The sequence below is a fragment of the Peromyscus maniculatus genome, chromosome 3 (genome assembly GCF_049852395.1).
Source record: "Peromyscus maniculatus bairdii isolate BWxNUB_F1_BW_parent chromosome 3, HU_Pman_BW_mat_3.1, whole genome shotgun sequence".
NCBI lineage: Eukaryota > Metazoa > Chordata > Mammalia > Rodentia > Cricetidae > Peromyscus > Peromyscus maniculatus.
The window spans coordinates 151,469,097-151,485,216 of record NC_134854.1 but is presented as its reverse complement, the minus strand read 5'-3'; the positions used below and the strand labels follow the sequence as shown (position 1 = coordinate 151,485,216).

The window sequence follows — 16,120 nt, the reverse complement described above, 5'->3', positions numbered from 1 at the left end:
TTCTTTAGTGCGATCAGCAGGAAACATTAGATAGAAGGATTTATAGCAGAGAATATCGTGGAGATAAACAGATAGAAAATAAAGGACAGCCTCGAGAGGGCCTGGAACCTATTCCAACGGGCCCGACTGTCTCTGGTCCAGGGTTTTTATAGAGACGCCAAGGGGTGGAGCAAAAGACCTCCTCCCCCAGCACAGCCAAGTGCAGGCCATCTCAGACACCTGCACTCAGGCCCGTGGTCCTGATCATCCTCTATTCGGACCTGCTGGGTAAAGCCACGAGGAACCCCAGAACGGGCTCCCACAGGTCCCCCCTTCTTAATATATAAAAAAAAGTAACTATTAATGGCTTACAGCAATCTCCATAGCTGTTACACCTCCCAGTATGGGAGTAGAGGATGATATAGATGGCATTTCTCTTTTGAATTAGGTCCAAGGTGACTACAGCAGTTTTAGCTGCCTCAAGCCCTTTCTAAACCAAAACTCGGTGACTACAAACTTAAAGAATCCCTTAGCTTCATCATTACCATTAACAGGTTAACATAAATATTGCTATACATAGTCACAATTCTCTCAATCTTACAACTCAAAGCAAACTCTTAACAGAACCATTTGAATTAGCATATATGGTGCTATATATAGTTAACAATTTTCTCTGTCTTACAACTTTAACTCAATCATTTGAATTTTCTTGTTAACAGAACATAGGAAAAACCTCGATGTATTCACATCAAACTTAAATATTTCCTTAACTCCACAAAACCAGAGTGCATTAATATCAATAGGTTTCTGCGAACATAATTCAATCTCATGACTCCTCCCTTTCTTTATAATTTTTTAAACAAAGTCTCAAACCTAGTTAGAGGAACCCAAACTTATCTGTTTAAACAGTTCCATTTGTAACACAAAACCAGTTCCATAAGTAATTCCATTTTTACATAAACAGTTCCACAAAACAACTCATAAATCACCAGTTAATAAAGCATATACGCATACACAAAATTGCATCATAATTCTAAGTAGAAATACATTTCTTCATTTAAACAGTTCCATTTTTAACCCAATTCCAGAAAACCGTTCCTAGGTCACTACTCAAAACTGTCCCATTGCAATGAAATCTCTATTGTTTATTTCATTTAAGTCTTAAAATTCAAATGATAAATTCTGGTACTAGCCTTCCAAATATGAGAAATCCATAACCAAAATCTTTTTGTAATTTTATCTCATTTTTAAATTCAAAAAGTTCAAACAAGAAAAATTCTGGTATCAGGCTTTCACTTCCAAATATGAAGAGACGTTTTTCAACCAAAACTTTTTGCAGTTAATAATTTTTGTTCAAATAAGCATCTCTGCAACTTTTGTTCTCACAGACAGACCTTTTTAGTTATAGTAAGATTTTAAACCACACCGTTTTTGCTGTTAGCTCAGGTTTTTCTGTGCTGCATTGATATTCCACGGATCTCAGCTGCGGATGCCTTGTGCTGGTTCTGGTGTGCACCATTCTTAGCTTCTTAGCGGCTTCTGGAGCTTTTGAAACCATTCAGACTGCCTACTTTGCAGTCTACTAGGACACTATTCTCCTGTGTCTCAGGGGTTTTCACCATATACATTAATAGACTCACACTTAACATTTACACTTTTTCACAAACTCACATATAATATTTTTTGCCTTGCAAAGCATTTAGACTCATATTCAACATTTACATGTTTTTACAAACTCACATACAACATATTAACATCTACTTATTTATACTTTAAGGAAACTATAGAACTACTTTAGCAAATATATTTCTTATTAGTTCTTATATACTTATATTCATTCCATCTTATTTCTTATTTAAACTTACAACTAGCATCTTACAAGCTTATTACTACATGTCTTAAGACTACCTTAGATACTTCTTACAAGCTTATATTCTTAAAGGAACTCTATAAATCTATTTTACGAATTTATATAGGCTACCATTAGCATATATCTAACTTAGCAAAACACCTAAGATTTCTTAACACAGATCTAACAAGACAGAATTTTTACAAACTCACATATCTTATTTTCGTCTTTCTACTTCTTACTCTTAATTATTATCACCATCTCTATCAGAAAGATTCTCTTAACTAGACAGGAAGTACGTACATCATTCCTAAAGTTTAGTGTTTATAGTCAGCTTTGCTATAAAGCACTGGGATTTAGTGAGTGTTGTCATTATAGTGTTGTGATAGTTGTTGCTAGGGGATTGTAACATTCTCGGGACAAAGCCACACTCCAAAGTTGCCAGTTCTCTCAGCCGTTCCGGACCGCCAGAGATGCACTGTCAGCGGTAAACGGTTTTTAACTAGAGGCTGTCCCTTCACTCAAATTCATAATAGCTCCCCTAAGAACTTCAATTCAAACAAATGTTTCTATCACAGCAGTACTTTTGGTTTGCTCTGAAAAACTTTATGCTGAGGGTGAAATTACTGTATTTAGCTGCTGTAAAGCTCTTCGCCAACTGCACAGCTATTAGGCGATATAAGGTAGTTTTCTAAAGGAGCTAGTAAAGCCAAAAGTGGCACAGCTCTAACTCTGTTTCCTCACTGTTTGCATTAACCAGTGACAAAACCTCAGAAGCACTAATCGAGCCACTTTTATTTTGGTTCCTTTATAGGAAATGTCATAGGAGCTGACCCTCCTTAGTTCCACGCTCCTTACACCAAATGCTCCGGTAACCACCGAGCTTCATTCTCCTCTTGTGAAAAAACACAAACATGTCCTCGACCCCATATTAACACAGGATCGGGACCCTTCCATAATCCCGAGCAGGGATCTTTCCATTTCACTTGAGTTTCAGGATTTAGTATTTTCACTTCATTAGCTTTAACTCCTGATGTTATTAGCAGTGGTGATATTTAGCATTGATTTCTTATAAGGAACTTTCAGGTAAAGCAACTCTTTTGTAAGACAGCTAGATTTTCTGAAGTTTGTTTCCCATCTATAAAGCAGTCATTTCTTTTCTGAATGCCTGTTTCCTTGTCTCATTATTAGATTTGCAAAGGAATTACTCATTGCAGGCAGTTTGTTCAAAAGGCAAAGAACTTTTAATTTCAACATAAGTTTCTTCATATCTAAGACAATGTTCAGTGTATAAACTGTTTTCCCTTGTTTTAAGGATTTTAAAGTGCCTTGTTTGCTCTTAAAGGTAGCTTTTTGTCATCCAACTGCCATAAAAACTTTGCACAGCTATTAGGGTAAATAAGGCATTTTACCAAGAGCCCCAAACCATGAAGCACCTAGTTCCCTATCCTTTCAATTTTTCATTGGAACTGACACTTAAACTCTTAGACGATTTTCCTAATTCTTTTAAAAGCTGTATTTTAAGTTTACCATGAACATATTTTCGAGCTGACAAAAGTGTTTTAGGGCAATTCCGCCATCTTTAGTGGAAAAACTACCTTTCTCAGAATGCATTTCCCTTATATCAGTCCCTAATAATATCAGTCCCTTATATCAGTCCTTTATATCATTTCCCTTATATCAGTCCATAATAATATCAGTTCCATATCAGTCCCTTACATATCAGTTTCCTTATATCAGTCATTTCCCATAGTTCTTTTTGGGTCTGAGAGTCAACTGGTTCTCTTTTACTAGACTTGCTTACAAATTCTTGCCCGGGAGATTTGAACCAAGTTTTTTGCTTTTGCAATGGGAGACTTGAACAAGCATTTTATATTTTCAGCTATGGGACATTGGGAGGTTTCTGGTCTCTCAGCTGGCTTCAACAGGTGTCTCTCCTTCATTTGACTCTGGCCCCAAATCAGAACCGCACCTGCCTCATTAGCGCGCATTGAGGCTGGCATTTCTGATAGCAACTTTCCTCAGGGCTTGTGTTTGTTTTAGCCAGTCAGTGAAAAACAAAATCATTTACAACAGCTTTTCCATAGCTCCTTCAGAGATTTTCTCCCACTGATTTATCTCATTTTGCTTGTTCCTTCCCCCCAGATGCAGAGCTTCAGGTATCTATCTGCGGCTCTGTTCCTCTGCTAGCTGCCTTTGGAAGAAGGGGCTTTTTTTCTCCCCCCGAATCTGCCTCAAACTCTAGGAGCTTTTTCAGGTCACATATTTTCTGGGGAGGATTATGTCCCGTCTCTGTTTCTTCAGAGTCTTTCTCCCAGACAGTTCCCAGTTTGGTCTCAATTTATCCCCTCTACCCCGGAAACAGTTTCCAACACTAGAGTGGCGGCTTTCCCTGCTACTGAAGGTAGGGGCTTTTTGTCCGTTTCTATTTTTCAGGGTCTGAGGTTTGTGTTCATAAATCAAGCTTAGCAAGGGAGGTTTTCGACATCTCTAAACTCCCATTAGGACAGGTGTTTTGCCTCATCAGGCCTTCACCTGGCCCAGTCCCCCAGTGGGTTGTCTTTGCTTGTCTGGGCGCTCAAGGACAGAGCTTATGCCAAAGGCAATCACCCCTCGGGGCTATACTCCCTCATCTCATCAGGAGTCAGTTGAAACAAAGCTTTTGTCTCAAAGAGGTGCTTTCTCTGACAGAAAAGAAAGCTTTACTCCTGGGTAGTTCTGTTCTGCCCTGGCTGGGCTCTTTCCCCTTTCTGACTCGGCAGCACGACTGCTTCAGACCCAGTTCAGCTTTACTGTTTTCCCAGAAAGGTCCTTTCTCTAATAGGTAAGCTTTTTCTCAGATTTCTTTTTGTAGTTGTGGACCTATCAATCCGGGACTTGTAGGAAAGTGGACAACTGTGCCGTTCTCACCGACTTTAGCTTTGTTTGTTCATTAGCCATCTTCCCCTGGGTCCTGCACCTTCCTGCCTCAGCTCCGTGCTCCAGGAAGTTTACCACTGCAGGAACCCTAGTATCCCCGAAATGCACTCTGACTCAGAGACACTGGCCAGTCGCCTCTGGGTTTTTGTTCAGAAGCAAGGATACAATGCTAACAGTTTGCATGCTTCAGGGGATCTTTGCATTAGGACGATTAGGAGAACCTTTTCATTCTGAAACGCTCACTCAGAACCTTTGCTGCCTCAGCTCGGCTCTAACTGAAAAGCTTGGCTTTTTTGCTTTTCTCAGGTAGTTTCCTGCCTTTTTGGGCTCTCTGTAGCTCTTTACCCACACTCTTCCAAGCGTTTTCCTCAGGGTATTCTGACCCACTGCCTTTTACTAGCTTGAAGAGAGAGCTTAGAAGGGGTTTTTAGAAACTTGTTCCTGCCTCCTGCATTGCAGGGAGGATTGTTAGAGCTTGAAAGAACTTAGAGAGGTTTTGCTGTCTTAAGTTTGTTGTTTTCCCTTAGAGCTAATCACAGGTGGTCCCCATACTAATATCTTCAGGTGATTCTACTCTGCTCTTTCTGAGAGAGGTTAGAGTCTTTAGTTTTTAAGTTTAAGAGAGAAAGATTAAGGCTTTTTAGAGAGATTTTTCCCCCCAAATTTTCCAAGAAAAGCTTTATAGCTTAAGAGAAAGATTTCTTTCCCCCCAGGAGAAAGACCAACTTTTCCCAAAACTTCCCAACTTTAAACTTTGACTTCTTACACCCCCATTTTTGCCTCAGGGAGAAATTACTTTCTCCTGCCGCTTGGACTTAGCATTTCAGCTGTCCCCAGGTCAAAAGCTTCCATAGGAAACTTTTTCTTCCCCATAAGCTCAAAGAAGAGCTTTTTTACTACCCATAAAGCCCAAAGAAAGATTTTTTTCCCCAGTTTGCTTTCAAAGCCCCCAAAGTTAGAAAATTGAAGTTTTTCTGTCTAGTTGCCTTGCTTATTTTTTCCTACACAATCTTACACTTCTAAGTTTTTCCTAAACTATATTACTACCCTATAACTTACTTATTTTTCACAGATAGAATTTGAGAAAGGGATAGAAGATAGAAAATTTTGACAGAAGAGAATTTTGCTGCAGCATCGGACATCCTTTCAGTCCGCTTTCCTTTTCTCTTGAGGATAAAACCCCTGCCTCACCAAAATATATATATATATATTATATATATATATATATATATATATATATATATATATATATATATATATATATATTTTTCATAACACCGGCATGCCTTTCCACTGGCAGGGCTGACTCAGCACTTTCACCAAAAACTCTGTAATAAAACTATTATTTTCCTTTATCTTTAGTCCCTATTACTTTGTCTTTAGTCCCTGTTCATTTGTCTTTAGTCCCCCCCCCTTTTTTTCCTTTTTTTCTTTAGTCCCTTTTTTTCTTTAGTCCCTTTTTTTTCCTTTTTCTCTAGTCCCTTTTTTTCCTTTTTCTTTAGTCCCTTTTTTTCTTTAGTCCCTTTTTTCTTTAGTCCCTGTTCACGGCGCCATTCTGTGGGGCATTTACCCACCACCCCCACAGCTTCCCAGAGTTTTCTTGAGTGCGATCAGCAGGAAACATTAGATAGAAGGATTTATAGCAGAGAATATCGTGGAGAGAAACATATAGAAAATAAAGGATAGCCTTGAGAGGGCCTGGAACCTATTCCAATGGGCCCCAACTGTCTCTGGTCCAGGGTTTTTATAGAGACGCCAAGGGGTGGAGCAAAAGACCTCCTCCCCCAGCACAGCCAAGTGCAGACCATCTCAGACACCTGCACTCAGGCCCGTGGTCCTGATCATCCTCTATTCGGACCTGCTGGGTAAAGCCACGAGGAACCCCAGAACTGGCTCCCACAAGGCATGGGGCGGGAGGCTGACCCCACCCAGGACTAAATCCTTTGAATTTTGAACTCATTGTAAATTATGGAGAGAGAATATAATAGGATTTTCTACTTTAGTCTTCAGAAAGGAAGCAAGATGGTGTTTTCTTGCATTTTGAAAATGTCTATGTTTCATTATATTTCATTCTTTTTCCTTCTTCCCTATTCCTTAACCTTATTTTTTTTTCATTTAGGGAAAGAATATTGGATTTTGAGAAAACAAGACTGATATTTACCAAAATACAAAATTCATGACAAATGTTAACGCTTATTACTTACACCAAGTGTTCTTCTAACTGAAATTATTACTGTTATTATTAATATTAACTATTGATGTTGCTGCTACAGTCTGTTGTTGATGATTGATTCTTTGAGAAAGTCTCATACTATATCCCAAGCTGGCTGTTAATTCCTGCTCCCTTTGCCCCAGCAGGTTTGACTTTTGAAACCAGATACTTACCCAATGGGAACATACAGCTGTTGTATAACTGAAGGCATTTGAAACTCCACTCTGTTGAAACCATAAGTGGTTCTGTGAGTGAAGCAACTTTTTTTTTCTGTCAAGACAGGGTTTCTCTGTGTAGCCCTGGCTGTTCTGGACCTCATTCTGTAGACCAGGCTGACCTCAAAGTCAGATGTCCACCAGCCTACCTCTGCCTCCTGAGTGCTGGGATTAAGGGCTTGAGCAACCACCACCTGGCAATTTTTTCAAATAAAGCTCAAAATCAGATCAGCAATATTTCATTTCTTTTTTTTTGAGAGATCATTTCTAATATTGCTTCCTAATAAAGATGTGAAAGTTATATTCTAAATGTGCTGTGGGAGGCATTTGAATTTAGAAGGAGAAACAAATGTATACACTATGGGAAAAGTGGAAGAAAAAAATTACCATTTATGTATCAAAATGAAAAAGACAGTATCAGAACTTACACCGCTGTAAATACAGAGGATTCTCGGTAAATCTTGCTGTTAATAACGTACAAGAAATGTCTGGTATGGCATCCTGTTGGAACCCAGGTGATTAGATGCTTAAAGTTTCTTCAAGAAGACGTATCAGGTATTGTTCTTTAACACAATCCCAAACTCTTCATTTTGGTTCTTTTTCTTTTTTCTTTTCTTTCTTCTTCTTTTTTAAATTGACATTTTACAATTAGCACACCCTTTTATTGTTTCATTAAAGAGACTGACTACATTAGAAACTCTCTCAGCTGTTTTCAGAAACACTATTCATTATAGTGAACTCTTTCCTACTGTGCTTTGATACCAGAGTTGATGATCTCTTTATAGCAAATATTGCCTCCTTCCTCTCTACTCTCCCAAATCGGTAAGAGATATTTATACCTGAGTGTGTAATGTAACACTATTCACAGTAACCTGCACATGGAACCCACCTGCATCTTGCAGTGAATAAATGGGGAGAATTGTGTTACATACTATAAGAGAGGATGAGCCAATGTCTTTTGTGATAACATGGGTAGATCTGGGTGACACATTGAGTAAAATTAATCAGACACTGAAAGTCTAACTCTGCTCATCAGTTAGAGGAATTATCTAGGAGTATATATTATTTAATCAGAATTTGGAAGAGGTTCTAAGCACGATGCTAAACTCAGAAATCATAGGTAAGCCTTGATATTTCAAATTTGAAGGTGTTTAGACATCTGATATGTTTTAAGAAGTAATCTTAAGGATGGGGTGATGGGAGGAACAGAAAGTTGATGAAAATCAATTTCTCACATGCAGACAAGTTTTGGAGCTGGGTAGTGAGCACATGAGAATTTAGAGAATTTAGCATATTGTTTTCTGTATTTTTGTATAGGCTTGCAATTCCCTACAGTCAGTGCTTTGTTTTTAAATGTCAAAATATAGAAGAGAAGAGAAGAAAACATGAGGACTTATAGATGAATGGACCTTCAGGAGACCAGTAAAACAAATGGGTCATTATTGGGGACATTAAAAGATGCTTTGATATCACCTTAGTAGAAATAAAAAAATGGAAATCATGATAATTGAGTTCCTAAAGACATTTTTATCTAATATAAACAACAAAAAAATGAAGGTTGAGAACTTCATATGTAGTCAAAATCCAAAGGTCATTGTATAATGCTTAAAATCCTGTAGTCCTAAGTATTGTCTTTCTTACTAGTTTAAGCATAAACTCTCTTCTGACTTGGAGATATATGAAAATGAGCAAATATAGTGGTTAAAGTCAGTGGAAACTTCTTTTTAAAGTATAGTTTATATTCAGTAAAGTCCATTCACTAGGTGTACATTTCTGAGTTTTGAAAACATATACTCATAATGTCTCCATCACAGTGAAAGATAGACCTGTAACTCCACCCAAATTTCTCTGAGGCCCATTGCAGATTCTTCCCGGACACTGGCTTCCTCTTTTCCCAAACCATGGCCACCCCTGACCTGACATTTCCTTTTCCAGAAGCTGTTCACATAGATTCCTACAGTCTGGTAGTCATCCACATGTGACGCTTGTGTGTCAAATACAAATAGTTGGTCTTAGATTTCTGTTCCAAGCATCATTGGTCCATGAATAGTTCTGGATTCAGAAATATAAAAGCAGCTCAAAATATATCTTTTATTTTGCAGAAGATTAAGAAAAGCTAATGGGAAAACTTGTGGATTAGATTAGCTCAAGCAGAAACAATTTAGTGACAGATGGAGCTACTGGGGGAAAAAGAAAGAAAAAAGAAAACAAAACCCATAACTCTGTGATCAGATTCTCAAGATAGGCTCAGGACAGCTGTTTTTGTAGCTCACTGCTCTAGAACTGTTGATGACCTAAGCCTAAGAAACATTTGGACAGTGTGAGAGATGGTCAGGGGCAAGCATATACTCCAATTTTTCCTTTTGAATGCCCTACCCACACTGCTCAGTAATACTGATTTACATTGTCAAAGTTGGATGATATTTGGCTTGTTGCAAGATGTGAATTAAAAATTTTTTTTTTCATTTTTTTTTTACAAGAATCTCCAGAGTTACTGTCAATATTCACATGTAGATTTTATTTTTTAGTGGAAACATGGGTTTTCATTTCTCTTGTGGGAATATGTGGGTAGCAGGGCCAGGGCATATAGTAAGTGTATTCTCATTTTAACAAACTGATGATGTTTTCAACTGTCTTTTCTCAAACCTGGCAACACTGAGCATATTTAATGCACGATCTTTGTTAGCCAGTGTTCAAGTATTTGACTCACTTTTATTCTTTCTCTCTTTCTCTTTTTTAAAACCGATGAATTCTCAGAACTCTTGGGATACAACTTCTTTTTAATCTATGTCTTCCAAAAAATTGTTTTTCAAATTCTTTTGCAGGACTCAGAGAAGACGTTTTCTTAATTAGGCCCAAATCCAAGTGTTCCATTTTCTATAAGGTATCGATAAGTATATTGGTATTATACCTGAGACATTTCTATTCAAGACTAGTTCACAGAGATTTTTCTTTTCTCTTTTCCTCAGATAGTTTTATAGTCCTAAGCTTCATGCTTGGATAACATTTTATAGGAGGTAGGAGAAGTGAGCTTTTAGCACATGGATACAGATTGTCTAGGTGTATAGGCAGAAGGCGCACACAGGAAGATGTAAGAGTGGAACAGCATTTAGTGTGCACAAAGATCAGCCTTCTGGGACGATGGCATGCAGCAACCTCTGTTGCAGGAAGTTTTCCTGTGTCCCAGCCTGCCGGTGTTCTGGGACAAATCTTTCCCACTTGCGTCCCCCAAGTAAACATACAGAGGCTTATATTAATTATAACTGCATGGTCATGGCTCAAGCTTTTAACTAGCTAGCTCTATATCTTAAATTAGCCCATAACTATTAATCTATGTATTACCACATGTTCCGTGGCTTTACCTGCGTCCCATCACATGTTGCTCCTAGGGCAGCTCACTGGCGTCTTTCCCCGCCTTCTTCTTGGCTCTCTCTTTGAATTTCCCGCCTACTTCTAAACTGCCTTGCCATAGGCCAACCGGCTTTATTTATCAACCATTCAGAGCAACACCTATTCGCAACATAGAGAAAGACATTCCCCCATCAAACCTCATCTCCCCAAATATGTCCACCTCAGTTAAATGTCAGGCCCACGTGTTTGACTTTTTTCTCAAGTTGTTTTATTTTTTTGTCTGTTTTTTTGGTTTATGCACCTACACTTTGGCCAAAGCAGTACTTTTTATGTCTTTGTTTCTGTCACTCTGTGATTAGGTGGTGTCAATTTTGCAAATTTAGCTTCTTTTTTTTTTTTTTCTAAACTGCTCAGCTAGACTAATTCTTTTGCATTTTCATGCAATTTGAAAGTTATCTTTTCTTGGAGAGAGATAGCACATGCTTAAAAGCATTGGCTGCTCTTACAGAGGACCCAGGTTTAGCCACAGCCACTCATAACTGTCTGTAATTCCAGTTCCAACACCCTTTTCTGGCCTCCTTGTAGATCAAACATGCACACCATGCTCAGACATGTAATGAGTCTTTCTTTGTTCCTCCAGCTCCCAAATAATGACACAGAGTCTTATTAACTGTGAAAGCTTAGCATTACCTTAGGCTTGTTTTTAACTAGCTCTTTTTACTTAAGTTTACCCATTTCTATTAATATATGTTTTGCCTTGTAGCTTTTTACCTTTCTTTCATTCTGTAGGTCCAACTCTCTCAGTGTCTTGTTGGCATCTTGATTTCTTCTTCTCTTTCTTTCTCTCCTCAGAAATCCTACCTATCTCTCCTAAATAGCTATTGGCCATTCAGCTCTTTATTAAACCAATCAGAATGTCCCTTAGCAAAGACACATCTTCACAGTGTACAAATATTCTGCAACACAGACATATATGCAGACAGATCAACCATATGCATAAAATAAAAATAAGTTTAAAATGAATAAAATAAATAAATGTCTTATTTATTTCTTTGAAATGCCCTAAATGTGTTGGGAAGAGTTCCTTCAGTTCCTAACTTGTTGAGAGTTTTTGTTATTTTGGACTAATATTAATTTTTTTTCACAAGATTTTGAAAAAATTGTTAAAATGCTCCCATATTTCGTCCATTAATTATGTCAATATGTTTCATTACATGTATGTGTGTGTTCATTAATTTATTTACTTACTAGGTTCTTTGAAACTGATCCTTATGTAGTCATAGAGGTTGAGTTGGCCTCAACCTCCTTATGTAGTCAAGGCTGGCCTTGTACTCCTGACTCTCCAGCTTCTGCCTCTTTAACAGTGGAAATAGACAAGTGTACCAACATGTCTGTCTCTTTGACTGGAGCAGGAGATACACAGGCAGTCATGAGCTGCTGCATGTAGGAGCTGGGAGCCAAACTTGGGTCCTCTAGAAGAGCAACAACTGTTCTTAACTTCTCAGCCAGCTCTCCAGTCTCTTGTTGATCCCTCAGTCCTAGCCAGTCTGTTCTTATGGAACGAGAACAATGGGTGGTTTTTTTGTTGTTGATTCTTTTTTATCCTAATCCTGACTCTTTCTGTTTCTTGCTCCTTCATTGGCCCTTGGTTCAATAACTGCAAGATTCCTTGGCAACAATTCTGTTTCCCTTTCTTCTAGTGAGAGATAAAGATCATTTATAGACCAAGAAAGTCTGTGAAGGGCATTTGCAACAGGGGACTACAAGCCAGACCTACAGGTGATTCTGGGCAAATTTATCTTTTTCCCTAAAAGGTTCTTGAGATTGATGTTCTGATATTTATATTTTCAGGTAAAAAGCTCCAAGGAAAATGTCTCAGGATCATCTCCCCCGAGTCCCCTGCTAAGCTCTATTGCTGCTATACAGTGATCGCCGTCCTCACTGCAGCTGTAATTGCACTGTCTGTTGCATTGTCAGGTGAGTGACTCATCTCCAGATTCTGCAGTGTTCTGTCCACATCCACATTGTCACTTAGACTTACTGACCACTGTGAGCCAGGCACTGTGGGGAGGGCTGGGAAGAAAACTCACTGGAAATTCCTGTTCTCTGGGAACTTGGGGTCTAGCAGGAAGATGCAGTGAAGGAACAGCACAGGCTATGGTGTGCACAGGAGGCCAGGATCAGCATCCCTGGGAAGATGGCATTCAGCAACCTCTAGACAGATGCAGGAGACATATGTCCACCTGGGGGAACTATTCAAGGTGGAGAACAAGGAGAGCAATACCTAAAGGAGGAACCTTAAGGAAGTATGAGGACAGAGAAGAGTAATATGGCCAGGAAGATACAGCACCTCTCGCCATTACCCATGGTTTTAGTTACCGTGTTCAACTGTATTTTGAAAGTATTCAATGAAAGGTTTTTGAAGTGATCAATTAAAGGATTTTAGTACCACACTCTTCAGAATAGTGTTAGAGGTCTTGTACTGACACCATCTGTGGGTTGGCCTCTTTCCCTCTCAGCCTATTGGCCATCAGGTTGAGAAGGGAAAGATTGAGAAGGGGTGACAGAAAGTTTTGTATGCAGCCCATGGGCATGGATGAAGGGAGGCCTCCCAGAGACAGACTTAGGTGAATCAGCTCAACTTATTCCAGAGTATAAGGAATATATAGGATTGGGGAACCTGGGGACAAACCCTAATTTGTATTAAGTGACACAATACTATCACAAGGCTTGGCATGTGGCAGTAGGGTCCTATAGCAGAACTCCTAGCATAAATCTTCTTAGCAGGCATCTGTATCAAGGGTCAAGCTAAAGAGGAATCAGCCATCTGGTTTTAGAGACAGCTTTCAGACAAGGTCAGTCCTCCAGGCCCTGGGACACCCTCCAGACAAGGTCAGGTAGAGAGCAGGAAGTTCTGTTGGAGGGGGAGGGAGTTCTATATTGTTGAGCTTGTAGAGAAAGGTGCTAGGCTATGGCAGACTGTGCTCTCTAACAGGCCAGCAATGTATTCCAAGACATGAACAATCCCTTAGTGCAACACATCCACACTGTGTATACAACCTTCCCAATAGTCCTCCTGTTTCCTCAATTATCAGTCTGACTGTCAAAGTTGGTGTCCATACAGAGTGCTTGTTGCTCTAGCAACTCCTACTGCAGTGAACAATCATAAAGCACAAAAAGTGATGATATAGAAATTCACTTCCTGGGAGCTCTATTTTCTGTGAGCACCCAGAGAGATTGGGGCACAGCCCCTAGATGGGATGTTTTTAGATAAAGGACCATCATGTTAAGGAGAGGATTTCCACAGATCAGTTAGGAAAACTACAGTCAAATTCACACCTCACAGCTGAGCTTAGTAGGCGATGCCAATTCTTGTTATAATTCGTTTTATTGTCCAAATTCTAGTAAAGAAAGAACAAGTCTCAATCAAAAATACCTGTGCTGCTTGCCCAAGAGATTGGATTGGATTTGGGAGTAAATGTTTTTATTTTTCTGAAAATACAAGTAATTGGACATTCAGCCAGACCTTCTGCATGGAACGGGAGGCCCAGCTAGCTCGATTTGACAGCCTGGAGGAGCTGGTAAGAAAGGACTGGGAATTGGTTTGTTGTTTGTTCTGTTGAATGTGTATTGATTTGAGGTAGAGTGGTTAAAGATGAGGCACGAGGAAGGATCCCACCCCACATAGATGGAGACATGGGGAACATGTGAGTGTGTGCCATTTGCTGATGGTGACACTTCTGATTGGAGCCCTGAGACAGACATTCAAGAAACATTCTCTCATGTAGTGCTCATAGTCAATGTGGAATCCCAGATATGCCATTTTACTGAGATACCTGGTGGTCTCATGAGCATTTTGCTCCAAGCCACCATATGTTGCATCCTGAAGGTGATAACTGTTAATAACGGCAAGGAGAGGCTTAACCAGAAACTACCCCAACCACGGAGGGATCTGCCATTAAAATCGGTACTTTAACTCAAATCAGGTACTTATAGCTGTCAACTGGATCCACTGAGACCTGAGGGCTATTATAGCTCCCAAGTCTGTGTCCCTCAGTTACACCCTTCTGTCATCTAAAGAGGAAGCTGTAGGGTGGGGACACTCAAGGGTCATCTGAAACAGAGACACACATATATTCGCTTTGCATGTTTTATAACAGAATTTCCTGAAGAGATACAAAGGGACTTTTGACTACTGGATTGGCCTGCGCAGGAACTCACCAGAGCACCCTTGGAGATGGACAGACAACACTGAATATAACAGCTTGTATGTTTTAAAACTACTTTTCCTTCTACCGTGTTCATGTGTTGTGTTTGCGTGAGCTGTGGTTATGAAAGATGAAGGCTGTGGCATGTGAAGCCAATGGTACTGCCTTGGAGGTATATTTGGCATCATTTTTAAAACCTTTACTTAGTGTGATTTTACTCAAAATCTTTATCATGATGATGGCATATGAGGTAGCTCTTGTCTGCTCCTTCACCAATTTAAAATTTTTTGTTGTTGATAAATGCCCTGTTTGGAATGTAGACAGAATCTCAGATGGTCAATGAGGGCTCTGAAACCTCTAGAAGCCACTGTAGAAGTGTTAGCCTGAGGCTCATCAGTCCACTGTGTGCATGGCTGCACCGGTTCACAGAAGCAGAGACTCTAAGAACATTGGAAACCTCCTCTGACGTCTTGTAATCAGAGTGCACCCAAGACAGTTCTTGGATGTGAGTATAGCTGTTTTGAATGGAGCCATTATACTGGAATGGTAGATCACAGACTCAGTCTTGTCCATCATTAAAGCCCTTTCAGCAATTTACTAAGAAGTGGGTTTCCCCATATGTAAAATGCTTCAAAACAGAATTGAAAATCATCCTCAGGGAGGCCACCCATGGCTGTAGTTTATTTGAACGTGGCAGCAAGCACCAGTCCAATGCTTTGTACACACAGTTCAGTGTTTTCCCTTACCACACCTTCTGCATACTCCAGAAGTAAGGGGCATTCTGTTGCCATTGTTCCTTGAAGAAAAATTGTTTCTAGGAATGACCTATCTATAGTCCCTTTTCAAATGTCCTTGCTTTCCACATCCAAAACATCTAACATTTCTCAAACCTTTTGAAATTGCTTCTCCTACCCACGTATCATCATGCTCATCAGCCTCAACATTAACTGTGTCTCTAATCCAATCTTCCATAGGTGCAGATCTTGCCCTTAATGGCCTGATTATTCTTTTGCATGCTGCATTCGCATTCTCAAAGGCCAAAGATTCAATTATTGCCTTACCAGCTTCTGAATCCGAGACCATTCTCCTTACTGCTGAAGCCAGTCTTTGTAAAAAATCTGTAAAAGACTCTTTTGGGCCTTGCCTCACCTTTGTAAATGACTCAGATTTTTTTCCTGGTTCCTCAACTCTGTCCCATGCATTGAAGGCTGCCGTTCGACATAAAATTAGGGTTTGGACATCATATAAACATTGTGTTTGTACTGAAGCATATTGGCCTTCTCCAATAAGCTGATCCTGGCAAACTTGTATTCCTTTATCCCTCCATAGTTTTTCTATGTTTTTAGCCTCCTCCTTAAACCAGGTCAGAAATTGAAGTCTCTGGCTG

The 16,120-nt window shown here is 39.5% G+C and overlaps 1 protein-coding gene across 2 annotated transcripts in view; it reads left to right on the top strand.

Moving 5' to 3' along the window:
* Positions 1-16,120, top strand: part of LOC102914220 (C-type lectin domain family 2 member D11-like) — a 99,812-nt gene that overhangs the window by 674 nt on the left and 83,018 nt on the right. The window contains exons 2-4 of one of the 2 annotated variants that reach the window (XM_076566027.1): positions 12,377-12,502; positions 13,931-14,106; positions 14,686-15,633. The exons of the other annotated variant lie outside the window; for it this stretch is intronic. Of the exons in view, the coding sequence (XP_076422142.1) occupies positions 12,377-12,502; positions 13,931-14,106; positions 14,686-14,847 (464 nt within the window). The 3' untranslated portion in view covers positions 14,848-15,633. Of the gene's footprint in view, positions 1-12,376; positions 12,503-13,930; positions 14,107-14,685; positions 15,634-16,120 lie in introns of those variants that run through there. 2 annotated transcript variants of the gene reach the window in all.